Source organism: Oratosquilla oratoria, chromosome 25 (assembly GCF_046742065.1).
Source record: "Oratosquilla oratoria isolate Oo_2021 chromosome 25, ASM4674206v1, whole genome shotgun sequence".
In the NCBI taxonomy this organism is placed as follows: domain Eukaryota; kingdom Metazoa; phylum Arthropoda; class Malacostraca; order Stomatopoda; family Squillidae; genus Oratosquilla; species Oratosquilla oratoria.
The window spans coordinates 21,708,343-21,727,986 of record NC_134801.1 but is presented as its reverse complement, the minus strand read 5'-3'; the positions used below and the strand labels follow the sequence as shown (position 1 = coordinate 21,727,986).

Here is a 19,644-nt window from a genome sequence, read left to right as displayed (position 1 = left end):
TGCTGGCGGTGGTTAAGAATTCATGGATGCTATTACGAAGGACACGGCCGGAGGGAGGACTTGGCCCTCCCTTACAGAGGCAGACAAAGACTCGACAAACAGGAACAGGTCACATGGTCGATACAAGGTTGTTTGCTCTTGAACTTTTGTCTCAAGAAGAATGAGAAAAGGACTCGTCCTGTTGTACGGCGGAAAACGATTTGCATTTATCCATCTCTTATTGTTGTTTTTGGATATATGTGTGTGTGTGTATATATATATATATATATATATATATATATATATATATATAGTATATACCCACATACATATGCGTACATATATTTGTGTACATGTATGTATGTAAAGGGTGAGGTAGGGTGTGAAGTGTTTGAAAATTTCTCTTGCATGGTGACAGAGAAAGTAATGATTGGTGCCAACGGGGGAGTCATCGTGTTGTCACTCCTTGGCTGGAGTACCCACTCTCCCGCCGCCCGCCAGCTGGCTCACTGAGTAGGCACTCGGGATCAGAGAGCCGAGCATCTGTTGCACAATAAGCCTATGGCGAGAGATATGAATGTGTCATGCGGCTCGTGCCCCATTTGTTTCGAGTGGTTGGGTTTAATGTTGCGGTGCCAGTACACTGAGGTAGGAGCACGGTACACCGTGGTAGGGACACGTGGTTGAAGGAAATAATCTAAGGGCAGGTGGAATGGAAAAGAAAAAAAGAACCCACGCGCTGAGGAAGGGAGTAATCCATAGAAGGTATAATCGCCTTCACTGCAGGAGAGACGAGGCACTCGTCTGAGATAAACGAAACTTAGTCCAATTGAAACTTGAGAAGAGAAGAGGAGGAGGAGGGGGGGAAGAAGGAGGGGAGGAGAAGTAGGAGGAGAAAGAAAGTCTGCATCACCTCCAATAAGGTCTGCATCGACCCCAATAACCCTCCTTTTGTGATCATTGAGCGAGGGTTCACAAGGCACAAGCCGGTTCCAAAGTTCGTCACCAGGTGACCCGCTGACGTCATAGGTGGTTAGTGTCGCCAGATGATTTTATTCAGGCCTTGGGGGCTGAGTCAAACCCGGGACACGAATTTTCGGTTGTTTCTATGACAGTAATCGTTCTTGTGCACATATTTTATTCTGGCTGTCGTCAATATTTTTTTTTTTCCTGGGAGAAACTCCCAGTTGTTAAAAGCAAGATATTTATTATTTATTTATTTATTTTCAAAGTTCCGGAATTGATGTAGTTATGCATTTAGAATAAATTTTCTTTCATATAATCCATTCGAATATGCCGTTATCAATTGAGTTGAATAAAGTAACGACTGCCAGAATTGAAGGGAAATTGGCACTTGGTTCGGGAGGAGTTACTCAAGATCGCCTCAGATTCTTTCACCAACGACGGGGTGCCACGGAAATGACTGAAGGAGTCTGCCAGGCTGAAGCCAGAATGATATGAAAAGTGCCAGTCGGTAGGGAGGAGAGGACACTATAGTATTAACATATAGAATTCAATGGTTCTCAAAGTGGGTTCCGTGAAGACCTTTCAAGGGTTCCGTGGCAAAAAATTATAGTTATTCATTTATTTGAACAGGAATGAATAAAAAAAATTATGAAAGTGATGAAATATTTTGCATTTTAGGAGAGAGACGGAGAGTGACTGTACATGTGTACGACTATACAGTATACTGTGCGCGTTGGTGACGGTTCGTCTTAAATCTTTTTAAGTCTGTCAAAAAAGTCTGTTGAAATAGGTCAGAATTGTGATGCTGAGTACTGTACTAAACTTTGCACTTTTATTTAGTCGTGTGTGTGTGCGCGCGCGCGCGTGTGTGTTGAGGAGGGTTCCATCTATATGGGGGTGGGTCCATCTATATTTGGTGAGAAGGTTGTTAGGGGTTCCCCCGAAGGGTTGTTGGTGGTTCCGCCGAAGGATTGTTGGGGGTTCCGCCGAAGGGTTGTTGGGGGTTCCGCCGAAGGATTGTTGGGGGTTCCGGGCGAAGGGTTGTTGGGGGTTCCGCCGAAGCATTGTTGTGGGTTCCGCTGAAGGGTTGTTAGGGGTTCCGCCGAAGGATTGTTGGGGGTTCCGCCGAAGGGTCGTTTGGGGTTCCGCCGAAGGGTTGTTGGGGGTTCCGCCGAAGGATTGTTGGGGGTTCCGCCGAATACCACCAAATGTGGAACGGTTCCGTTAGGTGGAAAAGTTTGAGAACCACTGATATAGATGAACCAAATGGTTCTCAACCTTTTCCATTCCGTTCCCTTCCCGGCCTTCATGGATTCTCAACATAAGTGCTGTTCCCTTTCATTTTTCTCACAAATCCCACCACGCCAAAAAGAATGAAAGAAAAGTAATAATAAAATGTTGATGAAGAGAAACCCATTGATTTATTACAAACTTGACAATCATAATTATATTTCCTCTGTCAGGACAGAGTGATGGAATTATTTTATATATTCATAATCATCACATTACAAAGGAATGTATAATTTGTAACAGCAGGCCATAGACCGCCGCTCCTTCCCCTAAATTCTTGTCATGGATCTTTTTAAGGGGTCCCCATGGCTCCCCCTGAGTTAGATGGAGGTTCCTTGAACTAGTGTTACGCTGTAGTGCGTTAGTTCTGACTTTGCCTTGTACCACTAGGATCCTGGGGCCGAATTTAGAAAATATACCAACCCCTAAAAAAATTGTAGAAAAAAACAAAAAAATGTCTCCACGCAGTGATTGCACCATAATTAAGACGAACGAATTTCATACCTGTAAGTCCATAATTTATAATTTATAAAAAAAAAAAAAATGTAAGAAATATATATATATATATATATATATATATATATATATATATATATATATATATATAATAGGTCTCCGCGCAGTGATTGCACCATAATTAAGACGAACTTGAGTCTGTAGACAGGATCTTTTTATAACTTCGGGCCCTGGGTCAAAGCCCAACGGCCCATGATGACTGCTACATGCTCTGGCAGTCCGAGGACATAAGGTTAAGGTGACGCTTTAGCTACGTGACATAAACTCCTCAGTCCTGTTTGAATGTTGAGATTAATCTTTTCTTTTTCTCTCTTGTCCACAGGTAAGTCGGGACTACTTGTCTGACGACGCAAAGGTTTGGTGTAACTTCAGATGAGGAAGAAGAGCTTTAGTCTCTTTATCACGACGAGGCAATTTTTTTTTCACAATTACGTTATTTTTCCCCCTAGATTTCAATGAATTATGAAACAAAGAATGACTAGCATATCTCAGTAAAATCTAAAAAGACAAATGAGCAAGTAACGAAGAAAATCTTCACTAATGTACTGACTTTTTCGTACTTGGTTGAAGCGTAGATTTCATGAATGAAGGAAACGATGAAAACATTTATTCGGCAAAAACTGAGAATTACAAACTGAATATTACAGGAATAGTAAAGACAATATTGACCTCGTTTGGATAAGTGGAGTACAAGGTTGGTTGGGTTGGGACGTTGAGGAGAAAGGATTCACCATAATTGACAACCGTTGTGTTGAAATCTAACCTTTATGAGATATGGTAAGTCACTGTAGGTCATATTAACTCTACAATTTATTGTTGCATTACATTCTTGCATAGTTGAACACAAGTTACCAGTGTTTCTTAGTATATATATATATATATAATACACACATATATACAGTACATACACATCACTCGTAAAATATAGTAACACATTTATAAATCATAACTAACACCACAGTTAGTAGTCGAAATATGTAATCTTCCTTCCTACGCGCGCGCACGCGCACACACACGCACATACACACACACACACACACACACACACACACACACACACACACACACACACACAATGAAAAACATCATGTCATTTTAATTTTGACGATACTCGATCAAATTTTAAACCCGTTTCTTCAATTGTAAATAGAAATTTGAAATGTGGATTTTCTACATTTCTTGACACAAGGTATGCGATCGTAGAAATTGGGTAAGTTCTGAACTGCGATGATTTGGAAAGTATGTCTTTGCCACATGGGCCAAACGCTTTATAAACAGACACGAATATAATGTAGATACTGAAAGCACACCTAAGATTCCACAGGTACTTTTCACCGTGAATATAACCATAACAAACTGAACCAAGTGTGGTGAGGTATAGAGGCTGTATCTTCTATCCAGCCCGATTTTACAATATACAGTTAAGGTTGATCTTTGTTATTATACATATAGCGCAGAATTGTAGTCAAGTTCGTTCGTGGCAGTCTGTCACGAAGTTGTGCCTGCTTCCTCTACAGGACCGTTTCCCAACCTTTTCCGACCATAGCACCCCCTGTTGTCATGTCTAAGGAGTCCAGCACCCCTATCTCGTTATTAGAAGAAGGATAAAAAAGTGAAGTGTGCTGCTTGATGATATATTCTCTTGATTCCTTAGAACTGAAACAAATCGGCAATATTGTATGTAGAAGAAATAAGAACACAATAGAAAAATAAAATATCACGGAAAAAAGTCAAATATGCACAACTGGGTAATCGATTATACATATATCAATGTGATTTTTGTGTACATCACCTCCCAACACCCCTATTTATAATTTATTTCAGCACCCCCAGGTTGTGAAACGCTGGTCTTTAGATACCACTAAAGAGCTTGATACCACACTCACGTTGATTCCCGGCCTCTTTGTGACCGCATAAAGTCACCTGACGTTAGCCAGAGTAATATCGGCCGTTACGACGTCAGAGATGTTGACCTTTGACCTATCTGTATGTGCAGTTAATATCTATCAACCATTTCGCCAATCAAGGGGTTTCCCTTGGCTGATTGAAGTTAGCAGTAGTCAGAGCATTAATATACAAATCGTGAATAGCAAACCAGGTGTTGTTCATTAGGTAGACTTTTACTTCTTCTGGGCTGTAGTTATGGTGTGGTCGATGTCCATCTCGCTTCGTAATCACAAAGGGTTCTGTTCCATCGTCAACGCCTGCTGGTGACTGCTGCTTGCACACTGACTGCTGTGCAAGCACACCAGCTGGGGCAACTGACCATCCCACCACCTGCATGCATCAGTCTCATTCTCTCTCTCTCTTTCTCTCTTTTCTTTCTTTTCTCTCTTTCTCTCTTTTTTCTTTGTCTCATTCTCACTTTGTCTCTCTTTTCTTTCCCTCTCTCTTTTCTCTTCCTCTTTTTTCTCTCTCATTTTTCTCTCCCTCTCTCTCTTTTCTCTCTTTTTTTTTCTTTTTTCTTTTTTCTCTTTTTTCTCTCTTCCCTATTCTCTCTCTTCTCTCTTGTCTCTCCTCTCTCTTCTTTCTCTCTCCTCTCTCTTCTTTCTCTCTCTCTTCCCTCTCTCTTCTCTCTCTTGTCTCTCTTATCTCTTTCTTCTCTCTCTCTCTCTCTCTCTCTTTCTGAAATACTCAGGACTTTGGGGAAATCGACTTTTTATAACCTGTTCGTGCTTAGATGTTTCTCCGAGCAGAATAATATTGTCGGCCATTAGCTTGAAGAGAACCCTCCGTATTCCCTCAGGTTCTAAAGTAAAGGAGAAATGGAAAGAATAAAACGGTATTTTTAGATATTTATTGCCAAAGTCTTGGGTGGTGTGCATCAAAGCTTAGGAACCGTTGTACGGTGACCTTGACCTCTCACAGATGATCTTGACCTCTCACAGATGACCTTGACCTCTCACAGATGACCTCGATTGAGTGAGAGTGGCCTTGGATCCCACCGAGGATGACCTGGATTTAGTGGTAATGAGCTGGGGACTTTTGGCTCGGGACGAACTGGACATCAGCCTGGAAGCCCGAGTATTTGTCCGCCTGGTAGTTGACGACTTGGGTGAGGCCGTTCGGGAGGTCGACCTTGTAGGTTCCGGCGGCCTTGTTCCCGTCAGAGTACTCCTGACGCTCCTGGTTGACGCCTGAATACGGGTCTTGCACCTTGTATTCGAACTTGTAAGGCATCAGCTGCAACAGAAACGTCAGTACAGGGTCAATGGGTTATCGCACTGGGATATTTTTCCTCCGACATCCTACCTCCAACCTCCGTTTGGATAATAGGATACAGTATGACCTCGCTTACAGAAATCTAGACTACTCTAAGAATATTTCAGCAGTACATTCGTATAGGTTATTACACTCCCACATCACACTCCCACATTCTACCTCCATCCTCCATTTGAATAACTAGAATATGACTTCGCTTAGTGAAATCTAGACTTCTCCCAGGTTGGAGAATTTTAGTGTCTCAGTAGCTCAGTCGGTAGAGCGTCGGCTTTGCTTTGAGGTAAAGTGATGTTAAAGGCAACCCCGTTTACCGGAATGAGAATATGGTGGATAATGAACCGAATTGGTGGCTAAACCCCGTTTCTGTCTAGAGAGTGCTACTGAGATGGATAAATTAGCCACACGTCAGGCAGAATACAAAGGGAAATGGGTTTAACCCCCACACCTTATAATACAATAGAGACGTCCAACATTTCTTTTTAGAGAAGTCTATGGTCCCCGGATCGTTGGTAATTACTCTTGGGAGTACGGGTTTCCTGTCAGTGAAACTCGAAATTTGAAATGTTGTTCAATGGTCGCCTGTCTCCATGATAAAATCGTTTGGCGTCACTTTATCGAAGTTGCTGTTGGTGGATCTTACAAAATAGAGTAATTGTGTTAAGAACATACATAAGAACATAAGAATGAAGGAGACTGCAAGAGATCATACACTAGGCAGCTCCATATCCATCACCACCTGTCATCTCCATCCATAAAGTTGTCTAACCGTTTCTTAAAACAAATGATAGTTTCAGCACTCACTACGTGGTTACTAAGTCTATTCCATTCGTTGACCACCCAATTCTTGCCTATTTCCTTCATAAATCTAAATTTGTCCAGTTTAAATCCATTACTGCAAGTCCTGCCCCGTTGTTTTAATATGATGACCTTGTTTGCATCATCTTTGTTAAAGCCATTGATCCACTTGAATACCTCTATTAGATCACCCCGCACTCTGCGTCTTTCCAGAGAGTGTAAGTTAAGGTGCGTAAGGGTCAACACAGCAGATGACACGGTCTACTTTGCTAATGCTAGGTTGCCTCACACACTATCATGAACATGTTTATAGACTTCTAGACAGGCAGCACACTGACTCAAACACAACTCTGGTTAGAGTCCCGAGAGGACAATCAATTTCCGTCCATACGTGAATAGTGTTTGGAGATTCAAGTGGGAAATTGGTTTGGTAACAAAACACGAACATTTTGTTGGTTTGTCTTCTGCGGACAGAGGTTGTGAGTCCGTCATCAAGACGATTATTTTTTATCGTGTCTGCAGATATTCTATGGTGCTTGTGTGAACAGAGCTTGAGAATTAGCTGATACCGAGGACGAACCGCTGACAAGCTTAACTTACCGGTTGATCGTGGTGACCGGAGTGGTGACCATGACCTGGGTGGTGATCCTGACCTTGGTAGTGGGCCGGTGCGTGAGGCATGGCCATTACCGCGATTGCGGCAGCCAATAGGAATACAACCAGCTGGGAAATAGAAACAAAATATGGAGTTTGAGAAAAATTGTCATAATGAAAATGAAAGTAGCAGTAGTGTTAGAATATACAGTAAACCCTCGATATAACTTAGGATATGGGAACAGGAGTCTGTCGTTATATCCGAAGATCCGTTATAACCGGGGATCCCTCGCTATAACGGATGAAAATCCGTTAAAGCGAGGGTTTGTCCGGTCAGATTTTTTGTCAGTTATATCCGATATCCGGTATATCGAGATCCGTTATAACCGAGGATCCCTCGATATAACGGATTTTCATCAGTTATAGCGAGGTTTGTCTGGTCAGATTTTTTGTCCTTAATATCCGATATCCGGTATATCGAGATCCGTTATAACCGAGGATCCATCGCTACATCGGATTTTCATCTGTTATAGCGAGGGTTTGTCCGGTCAGATTTTTTGTCCGTTATATCCGATATCCGGTATATCGAGATCCGTTATAACCGGGGATCCCTCGATATAACGGATTTTCATCAGTTTTAACGAGGGTTTGTCCGGTCAGATTTTTTGTCCGTTATATCCGATATCCTGTATATCGAGATCCGTTATAACCGGGGATCCCTCGCTATAACGGATTTTCATCAGTTATAGCGAGGTTTGTCCGGTCAGATTTTTTGTCCGTTATATCCGATATCCGGTATATCGAGATCCGTTATTGGCAGCATGAATTTTATGCATTCGGTACGTTAAGGCAATTAATGACATTCATACGGACCAAAGTCAGGTCGTACTCTTTTATGACTATAGACTTGATCTCCAGTCAAAGAAGAATAATGAACATCATCCCTCCCATCTGCTCTCCTTAAATTACCTTTGTCACTTCTGTGACGCCACGGTGGGATATTGTCCCCAAGGATGAAAGTCGGTGACGAAGGAGGAAAATCATATATAGAAGAAGAAAAATCATATACTTATCCATTCTCTTACCGATGTGGTCCCTCGGAAATGAATATATTAGTCTACTGGTAACCAGAATGATAGAAAATGTTTCACCTCTCCTTTTTTTCAGTTAAATTCAGGAGAAAAACACGACTTTTGTCATTTTTCCCCACACAGAGAAAAAAAAAAGGCCTTTGGTGATGTAGTATATCAGAGAGAGAAATGGGAAGTGCAGCATTACCCCGTAGGCTATATCGTGTTTCACAATTTTTACGTAATGCTTCAACAATTTTTAAATTCGGAATGAAGGTTTTCTTGGTTGTTGAATAAAATCGTTTAGCAGGAAATAGAATAAAGTTGGATGAAGTAAAAGAGCCAAAGAGTTACGTATTGGATAGATCAATATTTATCAACCACAATTCATTTTAACTCTAAGCCATCAATGTCGAGAGACTCGAGGAGGCACATATAAATTTTTATCCATTTCACTATCAAGTTCTATCTGCTGAATAAAATCGCCCGGCAGCAGTTGGAGGAATGCAATGCACGTGTCCCCGTGGGATTGGGCAGATTTCACAAATGGAGGCCAGAGTAGCTTCATTTGGTGTAAATATCTACATAGTGTTTATCTGTTTCCAATATGTAAATAGGTGTTGCTCAATTATCTCCTCGGGGTATTGACCAAGTTTTATGCTATTAGCAACATCCCTACTGACGATCACGGAACTCGTTTGGGAAAAAATAGATAAAAGTAATGATAATAGTAATAATAATTTCCAACTTGTGCTGTATCACTTCTCTGCTATCTCACCTCTAACATGACTCCATTTTTTGAGCTCCAAGGATAGAAACGTTGGTTATCGGCAGCAAAATACCATGAGAAAACGTTCACTTCTTCCCGCTCATCACTCGAAACGTTGTACCCAAACTTGCCTAACCAGGCAAACGTTTACCTCCCACTTTTCATTTTGCGGTGAGCATCATTCATTGCCAGCGGTGCGAGCAAACGTTTGCATCTCGGCCAACGTTGCAGACACGTTTTCGCACCGCGTTTACTAGTGTCAACATCACAGACACACAGGCACACACACACGTGTATACACACACACACACGTACACACACACACCGTTCATTCGTTTTCATTGTGCGGCAGCGAGACGTGAGGTGGGTAGTGGGGAAGGGAGGTGGATGGATGAATCCTCATCGCATACCTCGTTGGGTAACGAATCAGCCTAAGTGGCTGTGTTGACTCGCGCAGAGCGTTGCCCAACGCTTTCATTGCTTCGTTGGTGAAAAACGAAAGTGAAAGGCTGTGAACCGCCTCCGTCGCGGCAGCGGCGGCGGCGGCGGCGGCGGCCTACTCCGTGGCGCTGCAGCCAGCGAACCTATGCGCCGCACCAAGCGAATCGCGTCTGGGAGTCACGCGGACCCGATATAAATGCACCAATCAGCCTTCATATTCAAGATTAACTTATCCTTGATTTTTCATATGAAATATGTGTGTTTATACAAGTGTACAATGTGTGCATGTACATATGTGTATATACTGAAACAGCTAATATAGGCGCGTGCGCACACACACACACACACACACACACACACACACACACACACACACACACACACACACACACAAACCTATATATGTATATACTTTATATATATATATATGTATATATATATATATATATATATTGCATTGTATTATATAAGATAAAATAGAGTAGCCCGCACTCAGAAATACGGGTCCCAGAGATAAGAAAGGTGTGAAGGAACAAGTCATATTGGGGCTGATGACACATTAGGATAATCAGTCGATACGACGATAAGCCATGTTAAGAGATTTATAAGGAGGACGCAGAACTCAGAATGCCAAAATCAGAAGTTAGAATTAATTTTAAAGTATATCAAAGGTGAGATAAACTAATCAGAAATAAAGTATTATAGATCATGTTATGATAATGACAGTGGTGACAAAGTAGAATGTAAAAAGTCAGGAAGTAGAAAGAATAGAGGAACATAGAAACGGGTAATTCGATGAGCCTGCTTAATCGTAGGTCAGACAGGAAGACAGAAAGAGAGGATCAGAGTTAAGGTGTTGATCTAAGGCTACAAGAATTTGTGAATTAACTTACGTGTGACTAAATTATATTTTCACAAGAACGTGTCGTGTGGTTTACAATTGTGTTACATTGTATTTACTACGAAATGTTTGAAAAATAACGTACGTGACTAAATTATATTTCTACAAGAACGTGTCAGAGTGTGGTTTACAACTGTGTTACATTGCATTTACTCCGAAATGTTTGAAAAACTTGTTATGTTGGAAATATACAGAAAGCGAAACAAAATATTTCATTTGCCACGCTACCTTTCCAACATATATGTTTTAGAAGCTCTGCCAAGGGATTCGAACCCTGACCTGTGCGTGCATAATCACGAAGCCAAGACGCTAGCGACTGAGCAGAGCTTCTAAAAAGAAATTTCAATCTGTCTTAAACATACACAACATATATAGACATATATATATATATATATATATATATATATATATATATATATATATATATACAGACACACACATCAACGCACGCGCACACACACATACACACACACGCGCACACACACACACACGCACACACACACACACACTTTACTAAAAGAGAAAGGAAATTGAATATTCACTTTAGGGTGTGGCAATTTGTGGTCTTGTCTGCTTGCATGCATTGTTACATTGTCTGGGCGTCTGAATGCTTGTTTTGCGATTGCAGTGTGTGTGTGTGTGTGTGTGTGTGTGTGTTTTCGTTCATTCCTGTTTGTATTCTGGATTGCCGGGTGTGTAATGACGAGTACATATTCAAAGTTCACACATAACATCTTGCTCTTCAACACCTTGCAGTTATGGCATTTTATAGTAGAAGAACAGGGAAACAGGAGACCCATTGGTCCTGTACGAGGCCGGACAGATGATATTAGATGCAGACGGGAGGGAGAACGTAACCTGGTTTTGGAGTGACAATGAGACACATCCCATGAAGGTCTTGGTTGGACTCCCATCCTTGTTTGGACTCCCATCCTCCTTCCCCAAAACTTCATTTAGCATTCCCACAGAAGTACTCCCGTAAGGCAAAACACGAAGTGAATTGCTGTTTATAACCTAAAGTATTAGCACGTCCAGAACTTGGGTAGTGTATTAAGATACGCAGTAGGATGAAACGTATGTTGATTTTGTGGTAAAACTAAAGAGAAGCATAGGAATGCGTTCGAATGGTCAAATGCCACCGCAAAATACGACAGCGCGGCGCGGCTGTGTCAAGATCTTTTTGTTTGTGAGCCTCTTCAAGCGAGACATGTACGTGAGAAAATTACCTTTTGCAGGAAAACCGCGTGACGGCAAACACTTTAACATAATTTAAAGCTGTTTAACTGTCGGGTTGAACTAAGCCAGTGTGGTCTGGCACAGAGGCTGTATTGTCCTAAAACGGGTAGGCCGGACCTGCAGTGGACTTGATTTGAGCTTAATTTGAACTGCCTGGTTAAAAATTTATTTTGAGTTTAAACTTGTAGAAGGCAGTTCGCCAGTAACTAAAAATATGCGGCGTGAAGCAGAAATAGAAATAAGTAAATATACGAAGATTAATCCTACCGCCCCTGATATGGAACGAAACCTTGAGTAGAGGAACCGCATAGATGAATGTCACTGCTCATCGTTAGCCAGAATAAAAAATCTCGAGTGAACGAGATCTTTTGGCACCAACAATCGATGTGGTAAACGTGAAGGTATTTTCATCTGATTCTCTTAATTGGATATTGACCGAATTTGGCGTGGAGATCCACATGAATCTCGGACTAATGCACGAACAAAGAAAACCCATGTCCCGGTTCCCTGCGGGTTTCACCTGTAATTTGTATTTGGCATCCGATCAGCGCCGGATACTGTTTCAGGACCCGAACCGAGGTACAGGCATATTTACCCTTCGGTTCGGAAAAGGTCAAGATAGTTTTAACTACCCTTCGGTTCGGAAAAGGTCATAAGAACATAAGAATAAAGGAGACTGCAAGAGACCATAAGGCCTACACTAGGCAGCTCCGTATCCATCACCATCTGTAGTCCCCATCCATAAAGTTGACTAATCGTTTTTTAAAACAACTGATAGTTTCAGCGCTTACTACATGGTTACTAGGTCAAGATAGTTTGAACTACCCTTCGGTTCGGGTCAAGATAGTTTGTGGCAACACGCCACTACTGTAGTGTCCCCTTAACGTATATTAACTATCCCTCGATTCGGAAAAGGTCATGATAGTTTTAACTACCCTTCGGCTCGGAAAAGGACAAGATAAATTGTGGCAACACGCCCCTACTGTAGTGTCCCCTTAACGCATATTAACTACCCTTCGGTTCGGAAAAGGTCATGATAGTTTTAACAACCCTTCGGTTCGGAAAAGGTCATGATAGTTTTAACAACCCTTCGGTTCGGAAAAGGTCATGATAGTTTTAGCAACCCTTCGGTTCGGAAAAGGTCATGATGGTTTTAACTACCCTTCGGTTCGGAAAAGGTCATAGTTTTAACTACCCTTCGGTTCGGAAAAGGTCATGATAGTTTTAACTACCCTTCGGTTCGGAAAAGGTCATGATAGTTTTAACTACCCCTCGGTTCGGAAAAGGTCATGATAGTTTTAACTACCCCTCGGTTCGGAAAAGGTCAAGATAGTTTTAACTATCCTTCGCGACTAAAGGGGCTCCACACGACTGAACAAAATCAGGTGGCGGCGTTCGAATAAATCGAGCGTGCCCCTACGAAAAAAAAAATTATGTTAATCAAAATAAGACATGAAGAGGAGTTCCATTAGAATGTCAAGGAGGAGGAGAAAGGGAAAAGGAGAATTTGGATGAGGGCAAGGAGGAGCAGGAGGAAGAGGAAGGGAGGAGAAACAGAAGGAGGAGGGGAAAGAAATGGAAGAGGAGAAGGAGCTGGAGAAGAACAGTAGTAGCAGCAGCAGCAGCAGCAGCTATCGAAGAAGGATTTGTAGGGCGATATACTTATGGAGGCGGAGCTAACGAAGAAGGATTTATATATATATATATATATATATATATATATATCAGCAAAAACAATGCCGACATGCAGAAATTGAAATGCGGTACTGCCAAGGACTCGAACCCGGCATCCTCATGACAAGTGCGGTAGTGACTTTGCAACTAGGCTATCAAGATATATATATATATATATATATATATATATATATATAATATATATATATAGGGAGGTGGCGGAGGAAGAGGGGAAGAGTTAGAGGAGGAGGTGAATATGGAGGAGGTGGAGAAGGAGCTGGAAAAGAAGTAGCTGAGGACTGGGCATGGAAGAAGAGAAGGAGTAGGAGCTGACAAACTCACCTTGTACATTTCGATCGTGAGATGTATACCTTCTCCTTCAACTTGAGTTGGTCTTGTCCGGAGGTAGTGATGTGTCTGAGAGGACAATCCCACCCATTTATATACCGGAGGAGGAAGAGGAGGTGGAGGAGGAGGTACCTGGTGACCTTGGAAGACGCCCTCAGGATTTTTTTTTTTATCTAGTTCGTGTTGCCCCTCGCCAACTGGAGGTTTTCCCGGCTCTGGATGAGTAGATGTTTCCCAGGCCCTCGTCGTTTCGTCTCGGTCACGGCGACATGGATCATCGAACAGAAAACCCATTGAGCAAGAAATGCATCGGCGGGACCACCCCATTCCATAACAGCAGCAGAGGGGTGGGGTGGGGAGAGGGGTTATGTGGTCATTTCATACTGGCCGCTGCCCTGGATATTCCATTCGTCTGCTGCAACAGTAATCACATAAAACGCGTGAATAAAGATATCCGATCTTTGATTTCCTCGTGATTTCAAGCAAAAAAAAAAAAAAAAAAAAAAAAAAAAATCTGCTTGTAACTCCATCGGTACCTCGCGCCGGGTGGTGGGAATATTATGAATTTATTCTGGTTGCCACCTGAGGAGTTTTATTCATCCGAGAGGGGGCAACCCGGGGGGGGGGGGTAACCAGGAAATCCGGTCTTGATAAACACCTTTAGGACCGGGTGTGTCCGTTGTGATATTCTTATTTACCTGCGTGTAACAGTCTTTGGTATATGTATGTGTGTTTCTTATTGAGTACTGAAAGTGTCAAAGATAACCTTATATTCTTGCACTGACAAGGTTGGTTAACTTTCTCGTAACCTGCTCAGTACGGGGTTAATCTCGGCTGAATAAATTTGCTCGGCCTCGGCCAGGACAGTATCAGGAAGGATATACGGAAAACAGAAAAAATTAACCGAAGTCGTGTCTGCTTAAACGAACTCACAATTGTTGACGAGGATCGGCCTAATGTGAAGCGGCCTTTACAGCGAAGATGTTGAGACATTCTTCACCCCTTCCACAGTAGGCTCTCCTCCCAACCGTGTAGTTAATGAATGGAATAAACTTCCTGCAGAGGCAGTGCAGTGTAGCTCAAGCCGAAGCTTTAAGATTCGTTTAGATCAATGGTTCTCAAACTTTCCCATCTGACGGAACCCTTTCTCATTTGCTGGTACCCGTCACCAAATATAGGTGGACCCATCCCCATATAGATGGAACTCTCCAACAAAACACACACACACACACACACACACACACACACACACACACACACACACACACACACACACACACACACACACACACACACACACACACACCAACGACCCCGTCACCCATATAGATGGAACTCTCCAACAAAACACACACACACACACACACACACACACACACACACACACACACACACACACACACACACACACACACACACACACACAAGACTAAATGAAAGTACAAAATTTAGTTCAGAATTCAGTATCACAATTCTTACCTTTTTTAACACTTTTTTCTGACAGACTCAAAAAGATTCAAAACTAACCGTCACCAACACGCACAGTATATAGTCGTATGCTCACACAGTCTGTCTCTCTCTCTCTCTCTCTCTCTCTCTCTCTCTCTCTCTCTCTCTCTCTCTCTCTCTTTCTCTCTCTCCTCCCTCTCTCTCTCTCCTCAAATGCAAAAGATCTCATCACTTTCATATTTTATTTTATTCATTCCTGTTCAAATTAATAAATAATTATAATTTTTTTGTTACTGAACCCTCGAAAGGTTTTCATGGAACCCTGGGGTTTCGCGGAAGACAGTTTGGGAATCACTGGTTTAGAGAAACATCTAAGCAAGATGCTGTAATGACTGCCATTTATTTTATATCATTTGTTTATTTGTTTGTTATGATTTGTCTGTTTATTATTTGCTTGATTTTAATTTATTATTATTTGTCATTTTTTTATTATTTACTATTTACCTGTTTGTTTATTATTTAACTATACCTATGCATTTATTTTATTTATTATTTGTATTGTTATATTTTTGTTTATCTATCATATATTTTTTTTTCGTATCGGACCTAGTTATGGACCAAAAGGTCTCCTGTCGGCATGCTCCGCCTTTGTAATCCTTTGTAATAAAATCAACTGACGTTAGCCAGAACAAAGCCACAAAGTCTTCGATGTACATCTGCCACGAACTGATGAATAAAATCGCCTGGCGGCAGATAGACCAGTGATTCGCAAGTTTAAATTGGAGCGAGGAGAGGGGAAGGTTAAATTTAGGGAGAGAGTAGGAATTTCTGTAAAAAAACATGTGAAATTGAACAGTAAAATGAAAAAAAATCCTTTCCTATTTTTTCTTTTAGGTTTGAACGATTTCTTTATCCACTTATCTATGTATAATTTATTTATTATAATTAACTTGTTTATGTATTACCACAACATACACCATCCAACCTCGTGGCGCAGTGGTAAGAGTTCTCGCCTACCACTGCAGCGGTCCGGGTTCGAATCACGCCCAGGGCTGAAATAATTGCAGTATCGCTGCGCTGTGGGTTGTTACTCCAACTCTCGTGGGCGCGGAGTTGAGTGTGTGTCTGTGTGAATCCATAGATCGGTCATACGAACTCTGAGCTCTCATCCATAGTAACTCGATCACGAGTCCAACACGTGATCCAAGACCATGTTAAGCCACTGTGATTTAAGATCTGAGACTGTTTTGCTTCCTACGGGATAGACCAGCGGACCTGCTTTGAACCTGCGCGCGCTTGGATGAAGCCTCAGGTCCATGGAGACAAGTTTTACATAGGTTCGAATCCCGCACTCCTCTCCGATTCCCAGCAGTTATTGTCACCTGTTCCAAGAGGGGCAGAGGTGATGGTTTCGGCCGCAGCTACTCAGCGCCTCCTGGCGTAGTACGGTCCTCACCTTCTACTTTGCTGGGAGGAGTGAGAAGGATTCCCCTCAACTAAATAAGATTGATTGGTGTCATGGCGCCAGGCTGAACCTTGAAGGATTCCCCTCAACTAAATAAGATTGATTGGTGCCATGGCGCCAGGCTGAACCTTGGGGTCGCGACCTCATTCGAATTGGGGTCCTCCTCCTCCTCCTCTTCCTCCTCCTCCTCCTCTTCCTCCTCCTCCTCTTCCTCCTCCTCCTCTTCCTCCTCCTCCTCTTCCTCCTCCTCCTCCTCCTCTTCCTCCTCCTCTTCCTCCTCCTCCTCTTCCTCCTCCTCCTCTTCCTCCTCCTCCTCTTCCTCCTCCTCCTCTTCCTCTTCCTCCTCCTCCTCTCCATAGCTGAATAGAATAGTGTACTATTACTCCAAAGCAAAACTATCCGAAACTAGAAAATCCCAAATATTTGGAGCAAGAACAAAAACTGTAGCCCAAAGGCATATAGAATATTATATAGAATATTATATTTTTTAGCATGATCCAATATTCGTTCTTATCGTAATGCGAGCGCTCGTGAATTCAACTGAAGAACTGGCGTTCAGTAATGTAAAACACCAAAATAGTAATATTATTGTCATTATTATAAATTGTTATTAATTATTATTATTAATTATAATAATAATAATAATAAGAAGGAGAGTGGGTAAAAGGACCACATCTTATACTTTAACTAATTCTATCCTGATTCACTGCCATACACCATCATTCCAATTTATTTTAATTTTTTCCCGTAAATTGTGGAACAAGGGTTCCAAGAGGCACTATGTCCTAATGGTTTGACCCCCGGTAACCGGTGAGAATCTCGATCTCACGGCAACGAGGCCCTAAACCGAGCTGGATTCCTCACCACCGTAGTGCCGATGAGCGTCAATCTAAGAGGGGGTTTACACGGTCTAACGGTTCGTCGAACGCGGTTCGACAGACACGTGTTTAAAGTGATGTGTGAACGTGTGAACGGGGTATTTGGGGTTTAACCAACGTGTTCGGCAACCAAATACCCCGTTCACACGTTCACACATCACTTTAAACACGTGTTTGTCGAACCGCGTTCGACGGAACGTTAGACCGTGTAAACCCCCTCTAAAGTAATTGGGAGAAAGACTATAGCAGCCTTGGGTGAAAAAGGCTCCGCGTTCGACTCCCACGAACTGTGATATATATATATATATATATATATATATATATATATTTTTTTTTTTTTTTTTTTTTTTTTTTTTTTTTTTTCCCAAGTTCTTTGGAGACAAAACGTGCCAAAATGCACTTTAGTTTAAGAACAACATTTCGAGGCTGGACTGGAGCCGATCCTTTTGTAAAATGCATGATGCAAACCTGTCGCCATCAAGAATTTGCGACGAACATTTATCGTGCCAAACCATATATCATTGCTGAAACATTATTATTATTATTATTATTTTTTCAAAATCTCCAGTTCTTTTTCCATCACTGTTGCAGAGAAAAAATTGAAGTAGCTCATTTACCCAAAATGTGACGTAAATGGGCCACTGTATATTTGCCGATTAAAACGCGAAGTATATTTGGGTAGATTTTTTATAAAATGCCTACGAAACTGCCCGCAATTACGCAATAGATGTTTTCCTTCTTTCATTTGTGCTTGCGACAATTCAAAATGTGGCCCAATTACTCCATTTTGGTTTTACCAATAGACGAAACACACACACACACACACACACACACACACACACACACACACACACACACACACACACACACACACACACACCACTAAAAGGAAATTTCCCCTGTATAAAGGGCGTTCTTTGCGTCAGGAGAAAAAGAAAGAGGGAAAACAGAAGGCGAGGTATTTTTTTTTTTTTTCTTTTTTTTCCAACATGCCCCTTCTTCAAGGAGGCAAGGCCTTTCTGCAGTAGGGAAATATGTTGGTGAGGATGTTATCTATGTCAATAAACATTTTCCTCCGATGTTGTTCCTCCTTTACGGTGTCCCCTTGAACCTATTGTCTACCCTTTTCTACTCTACATCTTCCTGGCCCTTTTGTGGAAGGGGGAGAAGAATGCTGCCACAGAGACCCATGTATGTCGTAGAAGGCGGGTAAATGGGACGGAGTGAGGGACCTAGGATCCTCCACTTTGTCCTTACGAAAAGGCAAGGCCCAAGGGTTCCGGGAGGACTCAAACTAGAACCCTAGTAATTGATTCATTCAACATGCGAGGGTGTGGTACAGATGGAAATAAAAGGGAAGAGATTGGCGATAGGTGAGAAGAAAGTTAGATGTGTTAGTTTTGAACGAAACTATATTGAAAGGGTGAGTTGGAGTTAGGAAGCGTGGTTGGTAGGGTGTCGAGAATATAGTGATGCAAAAAAAAAAATAGTTTTTTAATAGCAAGTTTAATTTTTTTTACACGTCCAAATTTGTTCACATATTAAAAATCAAGTATATAAAACAGGTGTAAGTACATTTTTTTTTTTTTTTTTATAAAAGAGCACGGTTTTTTTGAGTTGCATCTATAGTCGAGAATGAGAAGGGGTGAGGGAGGGAATTAGTGGTCTTGCTGGTAAGTGATCAGATGGGAAAATGCATGCTGGAGTGGAGAGAAGTATCTTAGAGGGTAATGTTAGCGAAGGCAAAATCGAGGTAGACATCTTTTGTTAGTGCATGCGATCCTGGTACTGAGAGACAGGATGAGAAGGGTGTTGTTTAAGAGTTATGTAAATGCGTGTGTAGGGAGTTTTGGGAGGAATACTATTGCAGTAGTCTTGGGTGACCTCAATGCTAACGTTGGCAGTGGGCTGATAGATGGAATAGATAACAGCGACGTGGTGTCAGGTAAAAACTCTACTGGAGAGATGCATGTTAGATATATATTTAGAAAGTGAGATGTAAGAGTGAACGCAATGTTTTAAGAAGAGAGACGATCATAAGTATAAATGGG

General features: G+C 41.8%; 2 protein-coding genes across 2 annotated transcripts in view; one reads left to right on the top strand and one right to left on the bottom strand.

Moving 5' to 3' along the window:
* The window catches only part of LOC143039041 (neurobeachin-like), a 668,097-nt gene that overhangs the window by 470,240 nt on the left and 178,213 nt on the right, over positions 1-19,644 (top strand). The window lies entirely within an intron of this gene.
* Positions 5,534-13,948, bottom strand: LOC143038852 (cuticle protein 8-like). Its single transcript, XM_076208477.1, has 3 exons — positions 13,796-13,948; positions 7,369-7,491; positions 5,534-5,934 (listed from the first exon to the last, which is right to left on the bottom strand). The coding sequence occupies exons 1-3, from the start codon at positions 13,802-13,804 to the stop codon at positions 5,713-5,715; spliced, it is 354 nt and encodes a 117-aa protein (XP_076064592.1). The 5' UTR covers positions 13,805-13,948; the 3' UTR covers positions 5,534-5,712.

Bases quoted from the DNA above. Each gene is read 5' to 3' on its own strand.
- LOC143038852 (XM_076208477.1), bottom strand. The intron at 5,935-7,368 runs GTAAGTTAAGCT...TTTCTGTTGCAG, and splicing joins CCGGTCACCACGATCAACCG to CTGATGCCTTACAAGTTCGA.